General features: G+C 44.4%; 1 protein-coding gene across 1 annotated transcript in view; it reads left to right on the forward strand.

The window, feature by feature from the left end:
• Positions 1-9411: 9411 nt before the first annotated feature.
• The window catches only part of LOC141243662 (uncharacterized), a 161722-nt gene continuing 145906 nt past the window's right edge, over positions 9412-25227 (forward strand). The window contains exons 1-7 of the mRNA XM_073668943.1: positions 9412-9546; positions 21331-21477; positions 21585-21752; positions 21836-21959; positions 22078-22385; positions 22855-22915; positions 23637-24508. Coding sequence (XP_073525044.1) covers positions 21376-21477; positions 21585-21752; positions 21836-21959; positions 22078-22385; positions 22855-22915; positions 23637-24508 — 1635 coding nt within the window. The 5' untranslated portion in view covers positions 9412-9546; positions 21331-21375. The remainder of the gene's footprint in view (positions 9547-21330; positions 21478-21584; positions 21753-21835; positions 21960-22077; positions 22386-22854; positions 22916-23636; positions 24509-25227) is intronic.

The raw sequence follows: 25227 nt of genomic DNA on the forward strand, positions 1-25227 counted from the left end.
GTGGTCGTGGCAGATCCTGCCCACGACCTCCGGTCTCTGGCTAAGGATTAGTGCCCTCCACCAGCTTGGGATCCGGTACCCTTGTGCCAACTCTTCACCCTCTGATCTAATCTTGGGTTCTTGGAGTTCTCTCTTCTCCCCCTCTGGGTCCTTCTTTCTCCTCTCTCTCTTTGGGCCTTGGAGCTGCTCTTCTCCTCTGCTCTCTTCCTCTGACTCTACTCTGACAAAAGACTGACAGACTGACCCTGATCTAAGATGGTTCCCACCTTATATACTCCCTCTATGTGTGAGCTCAGGTGACCAGCACCCAATGAGCTCCTAGCATTACCCAGACTGCTCCCCCTATCTGCCCCTACACTACTGGGATGTTCCACCCCCCTCCCACTCCAGCCAGGGACAGACACTGTCGTACCTGCACATTTCTCTAGTGGGAGTACCATTGATCTGTCCCCCGGAAATGGGATGTATGTAGTGCATGCAGCCTACTGAGCTCAGTTCCACACTCCATCCTTACCCGGGAGTGGAATACCACACCTCTGGGTTGAGGTGTAATACCCCTGTAGCAGCCGAATCCTCAGGGTGCTAAACAAGCGGCGGAGAAAGGCGGGCGCTGACACCGCTCTCCTCCGCCCATAGCCCAGCGGGGTGCGCGACCGCCAGTGGGCCCCTCTGCCTGCTCAGGGCCCCGGCATTTGCCCGGGTGCGCCGGGTGCTGACGCCGGCCCTGCCATCGACGTATGGGCTGGAAACCTTGATTGGCGTCGCTCGGGTCTTCGGCACCTTTCTTCCTGACAGGAGCTCCGGACGCTGCTGTTGCTCCTTCCGTCTCTCTCTTCGGCGTCAGAATCACCTCAGAGTCAGAACTTGCTGTTTTTCTCCTCAGCTCGTTTCCCTGACAACACTGTACCCAGATTCGTTATCAAGCTCCTCCCCTCTGTCACGCCTCCTCCCCTCTGTCACGCCTCCTCCCATCTGCCACGCCTCCATGCTGTTCTGGTTCCACAGTGTCTTGTTTCCTTACTGCTCCATGGTCCGTGCCGACACCAGAAGCAACGACTGCCTCATTCTGCAAGTCACAGGAGCCCTGAGCTGCAGGCTACGGGGACGACTATCTGACCGGCAGAGTAAATACACAGACAAAGACCCCGAAACGCCAGGTCTGTTCCAGCAGCGTCTCCATATGCCGGATACAGCCAAAGTTTATAGGGATTTCCATCCAGACAAAAAAAAGGGCTGATTATGGGATGTCGGCTTTTTGCTCGGACTTGTGAATCACCTTATTGGTATTGTCTAAAATCAAAAATGACCATCTATGAAAAAGATTAAAAAGTGGGGTTGGGATTTCCTTGCAGTTTTTTGGAATATCATACCCAACTTTCTCAACCTCCTGAATTACAAACGTGCCCAGTGAAGTATTGATAAATCCCCCATATAGCTGGTCCATCCATCACACAGCTTTCCCAGGAACCTGAACGCAGAGGAGCTATAGTGGTGACCACCTTCTTGACTGAGCACTCCTCTTTTCAGCCCCCTTCACTCGTCTGCTTAAAAAAACGTACACATGAGACAGTCCGTTTTTACTATTAATGTGGTTTTCTTTTGAAAGTCCAAGTGCACGTGTGTGCCGTCCATGTGAAACGTACCAGAATAGAATGTAGAATAGAAATTCTAACTATCTATCTAACCCATATCTATCTAGCTATCCGTGAGATATATAATTAGTGCCTTACGTGTGTAGTTTACTGTACGTGTATTAACCATGCTATTATAGAATTTTGGATAACTAGAGGAGGAAGACATGTGAAGACTCAAACTTCAAGGTTAGATTTTAGAAAGGCAGATTTTAAGAGACTCAGAAAGAGAATAGGAGGGATCCAATGGCTGGATGTCCTTAAGGACAAAAATGTCCAGGAAGGATGGGAAATTTTTAAAAATGAGATTCTCAAAGCACAATCGTTAACAATCCCGAAAAGTAGGAAGAATGGGAAGCTTTTAAGGAAACCAGGATGGATGAACACAGAACTTAAACACATGCTAAAAAGAAAGAAAGAAATGTTTATTAAATGGAAAGAGGGAGGCATATCTAAAGAAGATTATAATGCAGTCTGCAGATCCTGCAGGGCACGTATCAGGTTAGCTAAAGCTGACAATGAATTAAGGCTTGCAAGAGATGTTAAAAGCAAAAAAAAAGGATTTTGGGGGTATGTCAAAAGTAAAAGAAAAGTCAAAGATGCTATAGGATTTTTACAGGATGAAAATGGAGAAATGGTAAGAGAGGATGTTGAGAAGGCCAAACTTTTTAATTCCTATTTTGCATCTGTTTTCTCTCAGAAAGAAAATGTAACATCAACTGATCTTCACTGTCCTTTTAAAGGAATAGAGGAATCCAAGTTATCTGTAAACAGAAAGATTGTGAGGGAATATTTAGCTAACATAAATGAGTTCAAGTCTCCAGGTCCAGATGAATTACACCCCAGAGTACTGAAGGAGATCGTAGAAGAAATTTTAGAACCACTCTCCATAATCTTTGAAAATTCTTGGACAACAGGAGAAGTCCCAGAAGACTGGAGAAGAGCAAATGTTGTTCCTATCTTCAAAAAGGGGAAGAAGGTGGACCCAGGGAACTATAGGCCGGTGAGTCTGACTTCTATACCAGGAAAGATCTTTGAACAAATTATTAAACAACATGTATGTAAGTACATGGATAAGAATGAAGTGATTAACCAGAGTCAGCATGGGTTTGTAACTAACAAGTCATGTCAGACTAACTTAATTTCCTTCTATGACAGAATCACTGACTGGGTGGATCAGGGAAATGCTGTAGATATAGTATATCTTGACTTCAGCAAAGCATTTGACAAAGTATCTCACACCATCCTTATTGAAAAAATGACCAAGTATGCAATGGACCAGGCAACTGTTAGGTGGATTCATAACTGGCTTAGTGATCGGACTCAAAGGGTGGTTGTAAATGGCTTCACATCCAGCTGGATGAATGTCTCAAGTGGGGTACCACAGGGCTCCGTCCTGGGACCTGTATTGTTCAACATCTTTATCAATGATTTAGATGAAGGAATTGAGGGTAAGCTGATTAAATTTGCTGATGACACAAAGCTAGGAGGGATAGCTAATACTAGAGAAGAGAGAGAGAGGATTCAAAAAGACCTAAATAAACTGGAGCAGTGGGCAGCAACCAACAGAATGGTTTTTAACAGGGAAAAATGCAAAGTACTACATCTGGGCAATAAAAATGAAAAAAGCATATACAGAATGGGAGGAATAGAGCTAAGCAACAGTACATGTGAAAAAGACTTAGGTATACTAATAGATCATAGACTGAACATGAGTCAACAGTGTGATGCAGCAGCAAAAAAGGCAAATACAATTCTGGGATGTATTAACAGAAACATACAGTCTAGATCACGTGAAGTCATTATCGGTCTTTACTCCTCTTTGGTCAGACCTCATCTGGAATACTGTGTACAGTTTTGGGCACCACATTTTAAAAAAGACATAGACAAACTGGAGCAAGTTCAGAGAAGAGCGACCAGAATGGTGACTGGTCTGCAAACCATGTCCTATGAGGAACGGTTGCAGGATTTGGGAATGTTTAGCTTGCAAAAAAGAAGACTGAGAGGAGACTTAATAGCTGTCTACAAATATGTCAAGGGCTGTCACATTGTAGAAGGATCATCTTTATTCTCATTTGCACAAGGAAAGACTAGAAGCAATGGGATGAAATTAAATGGGAGGAGACACAGATTAGATATTAGAAAAAACTTTTTGACAGTTAGGGTGATTAATGAGTGGAACAGGCTGCCACGAGAGGTGGTGAGTTCCCCTTCAATGGACGTCTTCAAACAGAGGCTGGACAGACATCTGTCTGAGATGATCTAGTGAATCCTGCTTTGAGCAGGGGGTTGGACCAGATGACCCAGGAGGTCCCTTCCAACTCTACCATTCTATGATTCTATGATTCTTAATTGAAAAAAATAACATGGTGTCCCACTTATTTTATGAAACCAGCAAATGTAAAGCAGACAGCTGAGCGCTGATATTATCAGGCTGGGAAGGTGTCTGGTTATTGAGCCCTTCCCAGCCTAAAAATACTAACTCTTAGCTGCCCCAGAAGTGGCGCATCACATTGGCTCTTGGTGCGGTGGCAATCAGAGTAATGGTAGTTGAGGTTAATGTCAGTTGTAAATATAGCTGGCATCAAGCTCTTGTGTTAGTAATGGAGAGGCATCTATCAGACAGCCCCATTACTAACCGAATAAGTAAGGAGAAAAGCAAACACACACAGGGCAAAAGTGTGATTCATCGCTAAAGAGAACAGACCTCCCCTCCAGCCTCCATTGTTGCTCTGCACCATGATCGCCTTTGAGAGTGGTGGTGTGAAGCCACTGGAAAACCTGCGGCCGGACATCTGGCTCGTAGCTCAATGTCATGCAAATGCCTTCTGAAGGTATTGACGCCGTAGACTCGGTATATGATGCTCAATTTAATTTTCAATACTGAATGAATCACTGTGCACCATTCTTCAAATTACAAGACCATGTGGGCAGCGCCATGAAGAGGCCTTGACGAGGGAACGTCACACTGGTCCTACTCCCGGGGTTATGGTGTAGGGGGGGGGCATAATGTTTGATAGCCCGACACCTTTAGTCTTCATTCCAGGTGCACAGCTCAGCGCTACGTTGATTTGGTTGTGGGACCAAGGATGCGACCATTTCTCCGAAGGGTCCCAGGAGCCGTTTTTCAACACGACACCCCTGGGCTACATGTTCCTTGCACTACTGTGAGCAGCCTGCGTGGCCTTAATTTGCTCACATGGCTGTAGTGTTTCCAGACTTGCCTCCCATCACGCACATTGAGGACATTATTGGTCGGTGATTACACAGGAGCTGCCAGCAGTGGATCTTGACCATTTGCTCAAGTGCATTCAGCATGGCCAGGGCTAATTCTAGTATTTCTTCTGCGTTATGCGAAAATTAAAATGCCGCCCCTGCCCTCTGTGCAACTTAAACCTGCAGTGAATAAAACGCAATTCCATCATTATTTTTTGTTTTTATTTTCACAGTATTAATTTTTTATTTAGTCCCATTTTTCCAACTTTGAATTGCTATTAAATGTAAGCTGTAGAAAAAAAAAAAACCCTCAAAAAATAGTAGTCATTTCCTCACTCGCTGTCACTTCCCTACCGTCCCCCATATGGCCCTTGTGTCTTTTCTTACCGCCATCGCGCACTGAAACCATGGACATTTTCACTCTAGGTCAAAATTTTTGGGCCTTACTATGATCGGCTGTCCCTGCTCCTGCGAATGCCCTGGGCTCAGTCACAGAGGAAAGTCTCGGCCTAGAAGGTGCGTTGTAAGGTTAGGGGTGTCAGAGCACAGTAGCGATAAGAAGAGGCATCGAGAACCCAACAGCAGAAGTGGCCGGAGAGGTGAGGAGTGAGGTATTAGTATTTTCTTTTGTTTTTTAACCTTTTTGCTGGCCTTCAAAAGTCCTCCATTTTGCTGAATTCGACTGCAGCAAATTATAGAATTTTTTTTTTTAAATACACGTTTTTGTAAATTTGGAGCGAAATTCAATTGCACTAAAATAAATTTGCCCAACTCTAGTTAGCAGACAGAACTTCATAGGTCTGAGTGTTGCAGACTACTATTTTTTGTGGCAGAGAATCCCTTTATTTAAGAAATGTCTTTATTAGGCTATGTTCACGCATTGCTTTTTTTTCTGCAGCCAAAACCTGTTTTCTTGGCAGTAAATAAGCTGCTTACAAAAAGCCGGTTTTGATGCATTTTTGGTACAGATTATATGTGTCATTTGTCTACAGTACGTTTAATAAAGTTTGTTTCATTAATCAAAAAAAAGCAGCAAAAATGCACGGTTGCGTTTTTTTTGCAACAATTTTGCACTTTCTTATTGCTTTCTATGGAGAAAAAAAACACTGCAAAAACGCTGAAAGAATTGACATGCTGCAGTTTTCAAAAGAGCAGCAGTTTTCCTGCAATCGTGTGCACGCTGGTCCTGTAAATAGCAGCTTTTAATTTGCATAAAAAACGCAACGTGTGAGCATACCTTTACTGTTCCTATTGCGAGGAAGATTACAAGATTATCACATAAAATCCAAAGAACTTGCCCTATAGGTTTCCAGATTTCTGTTTCTAATCTCTTCCTGATTTGAGTCTGTGAAGAAGAGAGGACTAAAAAAATCATCAGAAGATACAAGGATCACCTGAACCCATAGCAGTGGAGTATTTTTTTTCTTGTGTAGAGTGAGATGTCAGTGTAAGGATGTAAGGAAACTTGTAGGCCATGCTCCTCTGGGAAATTACATATGCAAATTGTTTCTTCAAGAGAGAAAAAGGACTTGAACTTCAGTGTGACCTATTGGATGTAGCAATCCTAAAAGTCAATATCAACCTTAATGAACCTTGCCATATGACTTAGGATAAAAGCCAAATCAGAATCTCAATGTGCAGATACATGTTTCGGGGTGTTGCCTCTCATCAGTGCAAAGCAAGAGATCTGATTTGGCTGTATGAGGAGACCTTTGCACTGAGGAGGGGCAAAACCCCGAAATAAGAGTCTGACTATGTGTATTGATCATATTGACTTCATATTCATATTCACGTCTATCTTAATTTTTTGTTCACTTTATTCATCACTTTGGTTTTCTTTTCCTCCTTCATCTCCATCTGTGGAGAGTAGGAAGAGTGAGTGCATGGATTTCCCTGAGGTTTGGTGATGGGTTCATCACGGTGGCACTTGTTTTGATTGTTCAGTGGGTATCTGTATGCATGTGCATTTATACGCATGCTGACATAGGTTTAGTTTTTAGGAAATTGTCAAGAATGAATAGCCAGGAAGGTCACGCCGAACCCACGACTGTTACCACTTAGTCACAGCGGACATAAGAGAGATCAAGCAGATCCCACCGCTGCCACTAATTGTCAAGGGAACAACTTGTTTGCCCCCAATCGTCAGTACAATTAAGCAATTGTCTGACGAGTAATGGACGAGACCACGGCTGCTTCCACTACTAGGTTGGTTATTGAGGAACTAACAGTGAGCGTATGTGTCACGCCAGGTGTGGGAAAAACTAGTTAAACACAGAGTGAAAAGGGAAAGGTAACCCAGACCCTAGGGAAGGGGAAGTGGAGATCTCCTAGTCTGGTCTAGAGTCTAGTGTATACACCCAGGCCAGAGAACTAATTAGCAAGAGAGAGGTAGCTGCTCGGTCCTAAAGACAGCCTCTTATCTAAGAAGCTGTCTGCAACCCACTGCAGGGTGACTGTCCGTCACCTCCAACACACCCGTGACAGTACCCCCCTCTCTACGAGTGGCCTCCGGACACTCAGGACCGGGTTTCTCAGTAAAAGAGGTATGGAATGAGCGAACCAATCTGGGAGCGTTCACCTCTGACGCTGAAACCCACATCCTCTCCTCCGGACCATAGCCTTTCTAGTGCACCAAGTATTCTAGAGATGACGTTGGAGACGAGAATCTACAATCCTCAAAATCTGGAATTCCAGATTACTATCAACCATTACTGGGGCAGTGGTAGAGGTGAGGGCTCAAGAGGTTCCACATACCTTTGGAGTAAGGACCTGTGGAACACGTTGTGGACTTTAAGGGCCTGAGGAAGTTCAAGACGAAACGCTGCTGGATTAATGACGGCGGTTATTTTATAGGGACCAATAAACCTAGGTCCCAGATTCCAAGAAGAAACTTTCAATCTTATATTTGTGGTAGACAACTACACAAAGTCATTCACATTCAGGTCTGGACCTGGCAAGTGTTTTCTGTCAGCCATCCATTTATACCTGTCTCCCATGGTCTTTAAATTACACAGAACACCCTGCCACACCGAGGAGAGCAACGAAGCAAACCGTTCCTCCTCAGGAACTCCTGAAGCTCCTCTCCCACAGAAGGTACCAAACTGTGGATGATAACTGTATGCACCGAAGAACGGTGACCTGCCCGTGGCAAATTCTGCCAGTGGTAAGTAGGATGCCCAATCCTCCTGATTTTCGGAGACAAAACACCTGAGGTACAGTACAGACCAAAAGTTTGGACACACCTCATTTAAAGATTTTTCTGTATTTTCATGACTATGAAAATTGTACATTCACACTGAAGGCATCAAAACTATGAATTACCACATGTGGAATTATATACTTAACAAAAAAGTGTGAAACAACTGAAAATATGTTTTATATTCTAAGTTCTTCAAAGTAGCCATCTTTTGCTTTGATGACTGCTTTGCAGACTCTTGGCATTCTCTTGATGAGCTTCAAGAGGTAGTCACCGTAAATGGTCTTCCAACAATCTTGAAGGAGTTCCCAGAGATGCTTAGCACTTATTGGCCCTTTTGCCTTCACTCTGCGGTCCAGCTCACCCCAAACCATCTCGATTGGGTTCAGGTCTGGTGACTGTGGAGGCCAGGTCATCTGGCGTAGCCCCCCATCACTCTCCTTCTTGGTCAAATAGCCCTTACACTGCCTGGAGGTGTGTTTGGGGTCATTGTCCTGTTGAAAAATAAATGATGGTCCAACTAAACGCAAACCGGATGGAATAGCTGCAAGATGCTGTGGTAGCCATGCTGGTTCAGTATGCCTTCAATTTTGAATAAATCCCCAACAATGTCACCAGCAAAGCCCCCCCCGACACCATCACACCTCCTCCTCCATGCTTCACGGTGGGAACCAGGCATGTAGAGTCCATCCGTTCACCTTTTCTGCGTCGCACAAAGACACGGTGGTTGGAACCAAAGATCTCAAATTTGGACTCATCAGACCAAAGCACAGATTTCCACTGGTCTAATGTCCATTCCTTGTGTTCTTTAGTCCAAACAAGTCTCTTCTGCTTGTTGCCTGTCCTTAGCAGTGGTTTCCTAGCTGCTATTTTACCATGAAGGCCTGCTGCACAAAGTCTGAGAAACCCCCATATAGAAGCTCGGCTTCACATCTGCGACCAAGATGCGTCAAAGAGAGAAAGGCAGAAAAACGCAGCACAGACTCAATAATCAGAGCAGAGTGTTGTTGTGTCGTGCGGTGCGGACACCGGCACCAGATTACAGTCCGGGTGAAGCCGGGTAACACATCCGCTCATGACGTAATATGACCTGTCAGGGTCTCCGGACAGCTGGGTGCCGCCATGTGCCGTGTAACCGATGAGACCTGTGTATATATAGTACGGGGATAATGGTATATTGTACGAGCCGTCAGTACGATGGCTTCTGCCACAAATCCCCCATCTCCTCTGTCCCTGAGCTCAGGAGGAGCAGCCGGCTGCTGCCACCATGTGTAATACTGCGAGGCCTGGTAACTAGGAGACTCCCACCAACAAGATGGCCGCGCTCACTGCAGGGACAGGACGTCTGCGGCCGAAACCTGCCCCTTCCTGCTAAACTTCCTGCCTCACATGCTGTAAACCAGAAAACACCACAGAAAACCTCCCCGAGATCGGAGAAGACGCAGTGTCCTCAGCTCCGGTATATGTGCGTCTCCAGTCCGCTCACCGCCTCTGAGGTCTGAGGTGAATCCTGCGCCTCATGTCTGCCCTGTGATCTGCTGGAGCCGCTGTACGCGGAGCTTCACCTGCAGACCTCCCCTCCCCTCCCCCGGCTCTGCCTGGCTCTTTCCTCCCACTTGTCTTCTAGTCACCACTTCCGTGCACCCAGCTCCCCGGGTCCAGGTCTCTACTTGCTGCGCCCAGCGCCTTACTGTATAATGGCCCACACTAGCCCTCCATACAGTATAATGGCCCCCACTAGCCCTCCATACAGTATAATGGCCCACACTTCTCCTCACTGTATAATGGCCCCCACTAGCCCTCCATACAGTATAATGGCCCCCACTAGCCCTCCATACAGTATAATGGCCCCCACTAGCCCTCCATACAGTTTAATGGTCCACACTAGCCCTCCATACAGTATAATGGCCCCCACTAGCCCTCCATACAGTATAATGGCCCCCACTAGCCCTCCATACAGTATAATGGCCCCTACTAGCCCTCCATACAGTATAATGGCCCACACCTCTCCTCACTGTATAATGGCCCCTACTAGCCCTCCATACAGTATAATGGCCCCCACTAGCCCTCCATACAGTATAATGGCCCCCACTAGCCCTCCATACAGTATAATGGCCCCCGCTAGCCCTCCATACAGTATCATGGCCCCTACTAGCCCTCCATACAGTATAATGGCCCCCACTAGCCCTCCATACAGTATAATGGCCCACACCTCTCCTCACTGTATAATGGCCCATACTAGCCCTCCATACAGTATAATGGCCCCCACTAGCCCTCCATACAGTATAATGGCCCACACCTCATCTCACTGTATAAAGGCCCCTACTAGCCCTCCATACAGTATAATGGCCCCTACTAGCCCTCCATACAGTATAATGGCCCCCACTAGCCCTCCATTATGTATAATGGCCCCCACTAGCCCTCCATACAGTATAATGGCCCACACGTCTCCTCACTGTATAATGGCCCCTACTGGCCCTCCATACAGTATAATGGCCCCCACTAGCCCTCCATACAGTATAATGGCCCACACTAGCCCTCCATACAGTATAATGGCCCCCACTAGCCCTCCATACAGTTTAATGGCCCACACGTCTCCTCACTGTATAATGGCCCCTACTAGCCCTCCATACAGTATAATGGCCCCCACTAGCCCTCCATACAGTATAATGGCCCACACCTCTCCTCACTGTATAATGGCCCCTACTAGCCACCCATACAGTATAATGGCCACCACTAGCCCTCCATACAGTATAATGGCCCACACCTCTCCTCACTGTATAATGGCCCCTACTAGTCCTCCATACAGTATAATGGCCCCCACTAGCCCTCCATACAGTATAATGGCCCACACCTCTCCTCACTGTATAATGACCCCACTAGCCCTCCATACAGTATAATGGCCCCCACTAGCCCTCCATACAGTATAATGGCCCACATGTCTCCTCATTGTATAATTTCCCGCACTAGCCCTCCATACAGTATAATGGCCCCACAATTACTGACATAATAAAACACCTTGTCCTGTTCCCCCGGTGCGCCGCTCTGTGCAGTGTGAGTTCTGAGGCTCTGCTGCACCGATTAGCAATCTGATGTCACTGCTGTAGAAGACAGAACTGTATACTGACGGGTATAAAATCACTGTATCAGTGTACATGCTGCAGGAGGTCACTGGGGTTCATCAGCTGATCAGCCCTGGTGAGCTACCACCATGGGAACATTCTTGAGAATGTTCCCACGGTGAGGTCACGTGAGCGATCAGCTGATTGCTCACGTGACCGCAGGTCCTGGAAGCACAGTACACTGCTGGGAGCGAGCACGCTCCCTGCAGTGTACCGCCGGGAGGAGAGCAATGCCGGGGGCCGCCGGACAGATGAGTATAAAGTTTTTAGTTTTTATTTTAGCGCGGGCAGGCCAGCTTGGCTGGGAGGACTACTGCTCAATGGGCGCGAAATCGTCAATGGTCATGCCGCGGTTTTTACTGCAATGGTAATCCTGATCGGAAATTTCCGCATCATGTGAAATAAGTATTTGATCCCTTGCTGTTTTTGTACGTTTGCTCACAGACAAAGACATGAGCAGTCTATAATTTTAACCCCTTCATGACAGGAGCAATTTCCGTTTTTGCATTTTCATTTCTTGCTCCCCTTCTTGCCAGAGCCAAAACTTTTTTATTTTTCTGTCAATATGGCCGTGTGAGGGCTTATTTTTTTGCGGGACAAATTGTACTTTTAAACGCCATCACTGCTTTTACCATATTGTGTACTGGAAAACGGGAAAAAAATTCCAAGTGCGGTGAAATTGCAAAAAAATGCAATTCCACAGTTGTTTTTTTTTTGTGTTTTTTTTTTACCACGTTAACTGAATTCTAAAACTGACCGGCCAATATTATTCTCCAGGTCAGGACGAGTTCGTAGACACCAAACATGTACAGGTTCTTTTTTATTTAAGTGGTGAAAAAAAATCTATAGTTTGCTAAAAAAAATAAAAATGGCGCCATTTTCCGAGACTCGTAGCGTCTCCATTTTTCGTGATCTGGGGCTGGGTGAGGGCTTAATTTTTGCGCGCCGGGCTGACATTTTTATTGGTACCATTTTGGGATAAATCCGATGTTTTGATCGCCCGTTATTGCATTTTACTGCAATGTTGTGGCGGCCAAAAAAACGTTTGGAATTTTTTTTCTCGCTACGCCGTTTACCGATCAGATTCATTCTTTTTTTATATTGATAGATCGGACGATTCTGAATGCGGTGATACCAAATATGTGTATTTGTGGTTTTTTTAATTATTTTATTTTGAATGGGGGCAAAAGGGGGTGATTTAAACTTTTATATTTTTTTTATTTTTTTAATATTTTTAAAAACATTTTTTTTAAACTTTCTGCATGATTCAATAGTCTGTATAGGAGACTAGAAGCAGCAGTTTTCTGATTGCTTCTACTGCATACAGGTGACTAGCAGATCGCCTGTATGCAGGAGAAATGCTCCTGTGCCATGAGTGCCGACCACTAGGTGGCGCTCATAGCAATCTTTGCATGACAACCACAGGGGTCTGCTGCAGACCCTGGGTTGCCATGCCCACCCATCAGTGACCCGCGATCACGTGATGGGGTCACTGATGGGCGGTGCTAAGACCGCGCTTTTGGTGCGGCGCTGTTAAATGCCGCTGTCGGAGATTGACATCGGCATTTAACTAGTTAACAGCCGTGGGTGGATCGCGATTCATGTGCCCGGTTCAGTGCGGGCTCACTGCTGGAGCCCCCCGCTGAACCGGCCTTTCCGACGTGGTGCGTACTGTTACTGACCACATCGGAAAGGGGTTAAGGGCAGGTTAATTTTAACATTGAGAGATAGAATATAAAAAAAAAATCAAGAAAATCACATTGTATAAATTAGATAAATGTATTTGCATTTTGCAGTGAGAAATAAGTATTTGATCCCTCTGACAAACAACACTTAGTACTTGGTGGTAAAACCCTTGTTGGCAAGCACAGCAGTCAGAGGTTGTTTGTAGCTGATGATGAGGGTTGCGCACTTGTCAGGAGGAGTTTTGGTCCACTCCTCTTTGCAGATCATCTGTAAATCATTCAGATTTTGAGGCTGTCGCTTGGCAACTCGGAGCTTCAACTCCCTCCATAAGTTTTCTATGGGATTAAGGTCTGAAGACTGGCTAGGCCACTCCATGACCTTACTGTGCTTCTTTTTCAGCCACTCCTTTGTTGCCTTGGCTGTATGTTTTGGTTTATTGTCTTGCTGGAAGACCCAGCCACGAACCATCTTCAATGCTCTTACTGAGGGAAGGAGGTTGTTGGCCAAAATCTCGTGACACATGACCCCATCCATCTTCCCTTCAGTACGGTGCAGTTGTCATGTCCCCTTTGCAGAAAAGCTTCCCCAAAGTATAATGTTTCCTCCACCATACTTCACGGTTGGGATGATGTTCTTAGGGTTGTACTCGTCCTTCTTCTTCCTCCAAACACGGCGAGTTGAGTTAATGCCAAAGAGCTCAATTTTTGTCTCATCTAACCACAGCACCTTCTCCCAATAACTCACAGAATCATCCCGGTGTTCATTGACAAACTTCAGACGGGCCTGCACATGTGCCTTCTGGAGCAGGGGGACCTTGCGGGCACTGCAGGATTTTAAACCTTTAAGGCGTAATGTGTTACCAATGGTTTTCTTGGTGACTGTGGTCCAGGCTGCCTGGAGATCATTAACAAGTTCCCCCTGTGTAGTTTTAGGCTGATCCCTCACCTTCCTCATGATCAAGGATACCCCACGAGGTGAGATTTTGCATGGTGCCCCAGATCGATGTCGATTGACAGTCATTTTGTATTTCTTCCATTTTCTTACTATTGCACCAACAGTTGTCTCCTTCTCACCCAGTGTCTTACTTATGGTTTTGTAGCCCATTCCAGGTCTATGATCTTGTCCCTGACATCCTTAGAAAGCTCTTTGGTCTTGCCCATGTTGTAGAGGTTAGAGTCTGACTGATTAATTGAGTCTGTGGACAGGAGTCTTTTATACAGATGACCAGGGCTGTGGAGTCAGTAAGCCAAACCTCCCACTCCTCAATTTCCATGACACCAACTACGACTCCGACGCCCTCATACACGGCTCATGTTCAAGTGATTAATTTACTGTAGCACAGATTAATCTCATCTAAAAGTCCAGACCCTTAGATAAGGAATAGGACAGACATTTATAGGACATTTCATAACTTTCGTAAATTCTTATGAAAAAATAATCCCCACAAACTGTATTGAACGACTGGACCCAATTTGTTATATATTTTCGGAGTCGGTCCATTTTATACCGACTCCAACTCCACGACACCGACTCCACAGCCCTGCAGGTGACTATGTAAGACAGCTGTCTTTAATGTGGGTAACGAGTTGATTAGGAGTGTCTAACTGGTCTGTAGGATCCAGAACTCATAATGGTTTGTAGGGGATCAAATACTTATTTCTCACTGAAAAATGCAAAAAAAATATCTAATTTATACAATGTGATTTTCTTGATTTTATTTTGGATATTCTATCTCCCAGTGTTAAAATTAACCTACCCTTAAAATTATAGACTGTTCATGTCTTTGTCTGTGGGCAAACTTACAAAACCAGCAAGGGATCAAATAATTATTTCCTTCACTATGTATATACCGTATATTCCGGCGTATAAGACGACCTGGTGTATAAGACGACCCCCCTACTTTCCTGTTAAAATATAGAGTTTAGGATATATTCACCGTATAAGACTACCCCTTTTCCAACGCATACCAAACACCGGTAAAAATTAAAAAAAAACAGATTTGAATTTAACATGGTCCTTTTTTAATTTAAATTCTTATGACATGCAGGTATATAGCAGGAAAACTGTCACTCATAAACATATTAAAATAGGGGGGACCCCACGTCATTTTTTGGGGGGGTCCCCCATTCTAATAGCTAGTAAAGGCTAGGTATTCAGCTGGGGGCTGATATTAGTAGCCTGGGAAGCTCCGTGGGTATTACCCCCTTCCCAGACTTCAAACATCTGCCCCAGCCGTCTGCTTAACCTCCGCTAGAGACTATAATGATGGTGGATCCCACGCCAATTTTCTTTTTAAAAAATCCTTTATTTTAACACTAAATGACAATTGAGGGGTTAATAAAGATGCAGTCCCTAAATTATTATTAATTTTGTAATTAATTTTTCCCAAAAATGTTGACGTGGGCTTCGCCATATTTTTGTGTCCAGCCAGGTACAGCAGGCAGGAACGGGCTGCCCCCAACCACCAGCTGCCTATTTGTACCTGGCCGGACACAACAATATAGGGAAGCCCTTTTTTTCTTTATTATTTCATGAAATAATTAAAAAAAAAAGACGTGGGGCTTCGCCCTATTTTTGTGTCCAGCCAGGTACAACTAGGCAGCTGGGGGCTGGAATCTGCAGCGCAGGGAGACCCAAGCTTTCTGGGCCCCCCCCGCTGCAAATTGCAGTCCGCAGCCACCCCGGAAAATGGCGCGTTCATAGAAGCGCCATCTTCTGGCGCTGTACCCAACTCATCCAGGGCCCTGGTGCGGTGGCTCACTGGGTAATAAAGGGGTTAGGGCCAGCTTGGCATTATCAGCTGGCCCTAAGCCCGAAATTCATGGGGTCACGCCAATATTAGACATGACCACCATGAATTTCTAGTAAAGTAATTAAAAAAAACACAACACCCAGAAAAAAGTCCTTTAATTGAAATAAAGACACAATTTTTTAATGTTCTAAATTAAACCATACTTACCACCACGCCCATTCCAGCTGAAGCCAACGATCTCCTGCAATAAAAGTAAAATAATAAAGCAACCTCATCCTTACCTTTCCATGGCTCCCAGGACCGGTCCAGCTCTGCTACATTCACATGACAGGCTGCACCGCAGCAGAACGCTGCCGTTCAGCTTGCCATGCGGCAGACACTGAGAAGCGCAGGCATGCTTGTGCTCCTCAGTGTCTGACTGTGACGGCATCCAGATGAGCCGAGATCATGTCCAATGAACTCGGCTCACCTCATGCACGTCACTGACAGCGTGGGAAAATTCTCCTGCTCCCCGCATGCGCAGTAGAAGTTTCCCACGCTGTCAGTGACGGACGTCCAGGAGGTGAGCTGAGTTCATTGTCGGCTCATCTGGATGCCCTCACAGAGAGACGCTGAGCAGCGCAAGCAAGCCTGCGCTTCTCAGTGTCTGCGGGATGACAGGCTGGATGGCAGCGTTCTGCTGCGGTCCAGCCTGTCATCTCGATGTAGCAGAGCTGGAGCTGTCCTGGGAACCATGGAAAGGTAAGGATGAGGTTGGTTTATTATTTTTCTTTTATTGCAGGGGATCGTTGGCTTCAGCTGGAATGGGTGTGATGGTAAGTATGGTTTAATTTAGAACAATAAAGAATTGTGTCTTTATTTCAATTAAAGGACTTTATTCTGGGTGTTTGTGTTTTTTTTAACTTTGACTATGGGGTTAGTAATGGGGGTGTCTTATAGACGCCTCTCCATTACTAACCTGGGCTTGATGTCAGCTGGCATTATAAGCTGACATCAACCCCAGCCCTATTACCCCCTGCCACCGCACCAGGGCAGCGTGGAAGAGCGAGGCTAAGTGCCAGAATTGGCGCATCCTATGAATGCGCCATTTCTGGGGCGGCTGACGGCTGGTGTTTCTAGCCTGGGAGGGGGCCAATATTCATGGCTCCCTTCCTGGGCTATTAATATCAGCCCCCAGCTGTCTGCCTAGCCTTTGCTAGCTATTAAATTAGGGGGGACCCCACGTCATTTTTTTTGGGGGGTCCCCCATTTTAATAGCTAGTAAAGGCTATGTATTCAGCTGGGGGCTGATATTAGTAGCCTGGGAAGCTCCGTGGGTATTACCCCCTTCCCAGGCTTCAAACATCTGCCCCAGCCGTCTGCTTAACCTCCGCTAGAGCCTAAAATTAAGGGGAACCCCACGCCAATTTTTTTAATAATAAATCCTTTATTTTAATACTAAATGACAAGTACAGTAACCAACACTATCACTGTACTTCATATATATGTGACTGACATGTTTCTATCTATCTAATCTATGTGTGAAGCTCTATTCTGTCTGTTATAAATTGTCGGGTACAGATGCTGAATTGCCGGCCGGCTTTTTTAAAGAGACGGTGCATGAAAACACTATTATTTGTTTTAATAAATCCTTTACACTAAATGACAAGTACAGTAAGCAATACTGTCACTGTACTTCATATATATGTGACTGACATGTTTCTATCTATCTAATCTATGTGTGAAGCTCTATTCTTTCTATTCTAAATTGTCGGGTGCCGGCTTATGCCGCTGCTGAATTGCCGGCTTTTCATATATTGTCACAGAAGCGCTGACTGTCTGGACCTACCGCCGCCGTATTTTAACTCCCTCCACCTTATATTAACTCCGACATGGCAGGGATACGGCCACGGCAGCTTATTAACACCCCCAGAGTATCCCCGCATGTCAATTTCTGAAAGTTTAAAAGCATTACCGGCGTATAAGACGACCCCAGACTAGACAGAAGATTTTTCAGTCTTCAAAAGTCGTCTTATACGCCGGAATATACGGTATGTATGTGTATAAGTTAGAAGTTTCCATCCACTATATAAAAAGACACATATAATGTTTTTCTCACTATCTGACATGAAATCAGAATAAACCTTTCCCGTTTTAGGTCAGTTAGGATTATACCATAATTTTTAATATTTAACAAATGCCGGAATAATGAGAGGAGAGAATGTTTTAAGGCATTTTTATTACTTACTGCAAAGTCAAAAGTTTCCATACATGTCATTAGTATTTGGTACCATTGCCCTTAAACTGAATGACTTGGGTGAAACGTTTGGGATCTCCTTCCACAAGCTTCTCACAATAGTTGGTGGGAATTTGGTCCCATTCCTCCTGACAAAACTGGTGTAACTGATCCAGCTTCTGGTCTCAACTGTGTGCGCTCGTGTATATATACATATATATCTCTGGAGGACAGAGATGCAGGGTCATGGAACAATGATGTTTGCTAATATGCTGATTACACACTGTACCAGGCCAGCTAGTTTGTTGACCTGCAGATCAATGGAGGACAAACTATGCAAATTAATTAAATGCTCAAACAATGAGACATGAGCCCCTGCCACCTTCCACCCTGACCTGTGAATCATGACCTGAGCCACAGATGTAAATATAAAAAGGGATTTTTATCGTGCTGCAAGGAGAATGAGAGGGACAAGTAAGATAGATTCTGTGAGAGATGCTGAAGCTAAAGCCAGCACACTGGCGAGACTTGGAGAAACATAGATTGACCAGGAAATACTGCTGGAAGAGTCTATATGGAGAAGTATCTGGACTATTTCATCCTGTCTGCTGGATTGGTTGACTTTCACCTCCAGGGGCATTTATCCTGTTACTGGACTGTATCTGTTTTCCTGGACTATTTTATGCTCTGTGTTGTTTATGGACCTTTCGGTTTGCATGTAATAAAGGTTCTTGGGATTGTGTGATATCGGAGTAGGACCCCGTGACAGTTTTCGTCTACAGTTATCCATTGTTTCCTTGAGGGAAGGAGAAGTGAATTATGGATCCCATTAGCCTTCTAGGCTGCTGCCACATGTAAATCACTTCTTTTTGTGCCACCCAGCCTTTTATAGTCCTGACCATAGGCTCATATTTTCAGGATGACACGGATTGGCCCATTTAAAAATTGCTCTTTGTGAATAGAGGATGGGCTAAGTTGTGGCATTTCAAATACCTGTGTCTCCCTCTCCCTTTTCTCTATACAGTCAATAGGAAATATTTTGCATAGTCACAAACCATCTGCTAGCTCTTTGAAGCTAAGGGTCCAGGAGCCGAGCTGCCATGTTTGACACCTCTCACTGTTCTCCCTAGAGACCCTCCCTCCACCTGTGGTTCTGAGTTCCTGCAATAAGAGTAGGCAGATGTTATCTGTAGTGTTGAGCGAGTATACTCGTTGCTCAGGATTTACGAGCATACTCGGGCGAGTACCTCTTATCATCGGAGTGCTCGGCGTGTACGTTTTTCCCGTTCCGTGAACATGATTTGCTACTGTTTGACAGCTTTATTACATGTGAGGAATGCTGAGAAAACAGGCATTCATCACGTGTTAGAGCTGTCAAACAGTCGCATGTGGATGCAGCCTTAACTAGTTATTTTACTGACATTATAGGCTTCTTTTCAATTTTATACTTCCTGAGCGCCCCTAACTGGAGTCGGGAAGTCGGTGCCCTGTGCGATCGCACAGGGCGCACATAGCTGATGCCGGCCTTGTCTGCACTGCACTCACAGGGACTGAGGGAGACAAGTCCTGCCATGTGCCCGGCCCCTCCAGAGGCTCTTTGTTGAGTGTGAAAAGATCTGTCCAGTCTGCACTAGGGGCCTGTGCACATGTTAACTATTTGGTGCAGAAATTTCTGCATCTCTTGGCAGGAAAAACGCAGTGGTTTAAAACCTCTCATTTTTTTGCTGCGTTTTTCGTGCAGATTTTTCCCCACTCATTAGTGCAGATAAAAAAGCCGAAATAATTTACACAATGCAGATACTCATTCACTTTGCTGGCTCTAGGAAACCCTTCAGGTTTTGTGAGAAATCACTGAAAAAAACGCAATGTGTGCACACAGTCTAAAGGTAATTATGTTGTGTTTCTTACAATGCTCCGAGAACATCCGGAAGGTTTCGGGAAAAAGGGAATCCGGAGGAGCCAGAAAATCACCTTTGCACCAACTGAGCGAACATTTTGTGAAGGTTTCCAGCGTCCGGCAGGATGCTCGGTCATTGAGCTTGTCACTTGGTGTGATCCCTATAGAGGAGCTCGGTCACCGGTGATAATTTCCAACATTTTCCAGGATCACAACTCTAAAAGTGTTTACATGTAACGGTGATGACCTGATTAGTGGGAGAACTATTCTGGGGAAAACAACGCCCCCTCCACCAGTATCCCACTTATTAAGATGTTACAACCAACGTTAAAAAAAAATATTTCTTTGCAATATACAGTAATCCTTTGGAAAATAAAAAATGGGTAGGGTATTCACCTAGCAATAAATACATTGGGGGACTTGACCGTGCTGGATATTACCTTTAACCCCTTCATGACCTTGCGATTTTCTGTTTTTTTGCGCTTTCGTTTTTTCCTCCCCTTACTTCAAGAGCCATAACTTTTTTTTTTTATTTTTCCGTCCACATTTCTATATGACGGCTCCTTTTTTTGCTGGACGAGTTGTACTTTTGAATGATGATTCATTTTGTGTGGAAATTCCAAGTGGAAATCCACAGTTGTTTTTTTTTTTATTTACCATGTTCCCTATGCAGTAAAAATTAAGCTGCCAATATGATTCTGCAGATCACTACGAGTTCGCAGAAACCCAACAGGTTTATTTTTCTTTTTTTTTATTTTAGTGGTGTCGCCATTTTTCGAGACGTGTAACGTTTCCATTTTTTGAGCTCTGGGGCTGGGTGAGGGCTCATTCTTTGCACCCTGAGGTAAGGTTTCTAATTACACTATTTTGGAGTACATATGGTGTTTTGATCGCGTTTTATTGCAATGTTGTGGCAGCCAAGAAAAGTAATTCTGGCGTTTTTAATTTTTTTTTTTCTCGTTACACTATTTACCAGTCGTATTAATTTATTTTATATTTTGATCGGACTTTTACGAATGCAGCAATACCAAATATGTGGTTTTATTTTTTTAATTGTTTTATTTTTAATTGCGAAAAGGGGGGGGGGGGTGATTTAAACTTTTGTAGTTTTTTTTTTTTTTTTTCAGATTTTTAAAAACTTTATTTTTAACTTTTTTAACTGTCTTCAATAGTCCTCTTAGAGAGGACTTTAAGCTGTGATCGTCTGATCACTTGTGCTATCCATAGCAGGTCATCAGCACTGCTACGTGTAGCAGAAATCACAATCTCCTATGAACACCGACCACGGACCGGCATTCGCAGTGGTATCGTAATAATAGGCACGGCTGTCATGACAACCCAGCGGTGGCCCGCCATCACGTGATGGGCATGCCAATGGGCAGATTGAATGACACGCTTTCAGCTGGCGCATGTTAAATCCCACTGTCAGTGATTGACAGCGAGATTTAACTAGTTAACAGCCGTGAACAGAGCAATGCTCCACACGAGGCTGTTAAAGGCACATATGATGGCTGATGAAATCAGCTGGCATGTGCGGAGAAAGATGTAGGCCCAGCTTGTGCGCCCGCATCAAAGGCTGGAATATGACCTGTGACGTAAATGGCCTTTTTTCCAGGTTCCCTTTAGGGTTCAGAGGAGCTAAAGTTTTATATCAAACAAGATGTCCATCAAAGATCCCCCAAAGATGGAGCAGGACAGAAGCCACATGGCTGCTCGGATATTAGACCTCACCCTGGAGATGATCTACTGGATCACTGGAGAGGTGAGAGCATCACATCACTCTGATCTCTAGGAATAAAGCAGAGAAATGACGGGAAAGGTGAAGGATCCTTAGAATAGATGTAGTGATCGGCGTCTCCCCATACACAGAATCACACAGTAGTGAAGACGTCATCTGGGGAGTGTGTGACCCCCCGTGTGTCAGGAGGGCGGAGCAGGACCCCGAGTGACATCACCGAGCCTCCACCTCATTCACTGATACATGAGAAGAAGATCCTAGAACTGACCCACAGGATCACTGAGCTGCTGAGCGGAGAGGTGAGCGCTGCCGGGAATGCTGGGACATTATATAATAACGCCGGGGGAGGGGTCTGCTAATGACGGGTCATTGTGTGTGTCAGGTTCCTATAAGGTGTCAGGACGTCACCGTCTATTTCTCCATGGAGGAGTGGGAGTATATAGAAGGACACAAGGATCTGTACAAGGACGTCATGATGGAGGATCACCAGCCCCTCACTTCTCCGGGTAAGAGGAGACCGTTCTGATTATAGAGGAGAGGCCGGGTCTGAGGTCACCTAGACTCCCCCATCATCTGATCATCACATGTAGACGATGTATTCAGTCCTGTGTATATTTCCTATAGATGGATCCAGTCCGAGAAATCCACCGGAGAGAAGTCCCAGTCCTCTATATTCCCAGGATCGTCCAGAGGAGAAGCAGAATGTCCCCCTGGATCATCAGGTAGATGGAGCTGAGATTTCTGGAAATCCACCAGAGAGAAGTCCCAGTCCTCTATATTCCCAGGATCGTCCAGAGGAGAAGCAGAATGTCCCCCTGGATCATCAGGTAGATGGAGCTGAGATTTCTGGAAATCCACCAGAGAGAAGTCCCAGTCCTCTATATTCCCAGGATCGTCCAGAGGAGAAGCAGAATGTCCCCCTGGATCATCAGGTAGATGGAGCTGAGATTTCTGGAAATCCTCTATAGACCGATGTAATGAAGCTTTCTACTGACCTCCAGAGTGTAGGTGCCAGGTCGTCTGGGGTTGGTATCAGCTATAGATAGTTTTGGTTTCATAAATGCTTATATTCATTTCCACCAGTTTGGAAATCCACTTGGCCATTGATATTCAGTGAGAATTAATGTACAGTTCTGTCTTGTCGATGGAAATATCTGCACAATGCCAGTCAGCTGCTTCTAATTCTATTAATGAACATCACTGTCTACTCAAGATCATTTCAAGCAGGAAAATTAGAGAAAGATTTACGTTGATATGTAAAACATTTGGTGGAATGTTGATCCAGTCTGATCACCACATGAAGAGGTCATTCTTTTATGTCATATTGTGTTTTCATCTTCACCTTATATAAGATAAACTGCGGTTCGTCTTTTTTGTCTCATGTCTAATGTGGGATCTTAGCAGGAAGGTCACGGTGACACAACAAATGGACTTGAAGAACCCTTATCCGAGTCGGTGAATGGTAAGAGCCTTTCAGAAATCTTGATTTTTTTGTTCCATTGTTTTGTTTTCTGTATTTTTCTTAATGGGAAATGGGGGTGAATATTAATTTGAACACCCTTAGATGTGGTCTCAGTTACTAGTGAGGTAACTCAGGGTCAGTATTGGGGCTTCCACTTATTAGCGGGATAATATTAGCCGCGGGACTTGAGCATGGTTATAAGGACAGTGTTGGTAATGTAGCTATGCTTATGAAAGGCATTAGATACTATGCAACATTAAAGATTGGAGAATGATGGAACTGGTAGAAAATACGTGGAATTACCGTAAGTTTTAGAACTGGCTGAATAATAGAAAACAGAAGGTGGTTATTAATAGACAGCATTGTGTCCCCAAACTTTTCTGTGTTCATTAATCACCTTGTAGAAGACTTACAGAATTGTAATATTCGTATCTGAAACTGTTCATTATCACTATTGTATTTTATTACATTTTTTACTTATGTGCTTAGATAATAATAATCTTTATTTATATAGCGCCAACATATTCCGCAGCGCTTTACAATGAGGTTGTTCGAGCACCAATGCTAAAAATGACTTGTTTGCTCATGGGACATATAATGTCAATGTACTATGTCCAATTCTTATCTGTTGATGGTACTTTGATATATTTCTTGCTTGTGTAGATTTTTCACATAAAAATTATAAAATATCCACTAATGGGATTAGGATTTTTTTTTTCAGGTGAAGACTCGATGAGCGGCTCCCATGGACATCTCCTCTTATCTCCCCATTATGAAGCTGATGACAATCAATTACAGACTGGCAAAAGCAGCACTGGACATAGACTTGATAATAGTTTGACATGTTCAGATTGTGGGAAATATTTTAAAAATATATCGAATCTTACCAGGCACAAGAATATTCACAAGGATGAGAGGCCATTTTCATGTTCTGAATGTGGGAAGCGTTTTAATAGGAAATCAGTTCTTGTTGGACATCAGAGAATTCACACAGGAGAGAAGCCGTTTTCGTGCTCAGAATGTGGGAAGTGCTTCATTCACAAATCAAACGTAATTAAACATCAAATTATTCACACAGGCGAGAAGCCATTTTCATGTTCAGAATGTGGGAAATGTTTTAGTCAGAAATCACATCTCATGGACCATCTAAAAACTCACACAGGAGAGAAGCCGTATTCATGTTCAGAATGTGGGAAATGTTTTAGTCAGAAATCACATCTCATGGAACATCTAAAAACTCACACAGGAGAGAAGCCGTTTTCGTGCCCGGAGTGTGAGAAGTGTTTTAGTCACAGATCAAGTCTTATGGAACATCTGAGAACTCACACTAAAGAGAAGTCGTTTTTGTGCTCCGCATGCGGGAAATGTTTCAACCATAAATTCAATCTTCTTGAACATCTGAGAATGCACACGGGGGAGAAGCCGTTTTCGTGCTCAGATTGTGGGAAATGTTTCAACCATAAATTCAGTCTTCTTGAACATCTGAGAACGCACACAGGGGAGAAGCCGTATTCTTGCTCAGAATGTGGGAAATCTTTCAACCGTAAATCCGTTCTTGCTAAACATCGGAAGTCACACAAAGGAAAAGACATATAATGTTATCATTGTAGGATTTGTTTCCTCGGGATGCCTCCTAGTGTGTAACGTAACTACTATGTAGAAAACCATTACTGCTTCCTCAGCAATGTTTAGCTTGATCTCCGTGATGGCTGGTGTGCGTTATTCACCTAAATCCTCATCTATAGCTGAACTGGACCAGAAAATTCTTGTATCGGGAATATCTGGGGTTTACTTGAGCACATCGAGGACAATTTGTTCCAGAATTTATGCAAGAAATAAAATCTAGTTATCATTAACTATGGGACTCAGTGGTGGCGTGATCTTTATGACACATGACTTTAATGACATTTGACAATATCTATTTAAATAAAATCGATTCTACTAGACTACAAAACCGATAGCTGACCGGTGGGCATCTAACACTCAATACCCCGCTGATCAGCTGATTGAAGGGACCATAGATGTTCCAATGAGTTCTTCATCCCTTTCAATATTTTCCAGACACAGCTCAATGTAAAAGTGGCTGCAGAGCGGAATAAGACTTTTTTTTTGTTTGGGGAAAGAGAAGGGGGGATTTTGCCTCTCTGTTGCGGAGATATTAGCAATCAAAGTATGGGCACATGATGAGTTAACTTTTCGGTAAGTCCAAATGGGTGTTATTAGTTAGTTTTCATTGGGGGCGTGTACTACTTCTCCCTGTATGATGCTGATCACTGGAGGCGTGTACTACTTCTCCCTGTATGATGCTGATC

Source organism: Phyllobates terribilis, unplaced genomic scaffold (assembly GCF_046119375.1).
Source record: "Phyllobates terribilis strain yellow unplaced genomic scaffold, ASM4611937v1 Scaffold_2__4_contigs__length_985480577, whole genome shotgun sequence".
In the NCBI taxonomy this organism is placed as follows: domain Eukaryota; kingdom Metazoa; phylum Chordata; class Amphibia; order Anura; family Dendrobatidae; genus Phyllobates; species Phyllobates terribilis.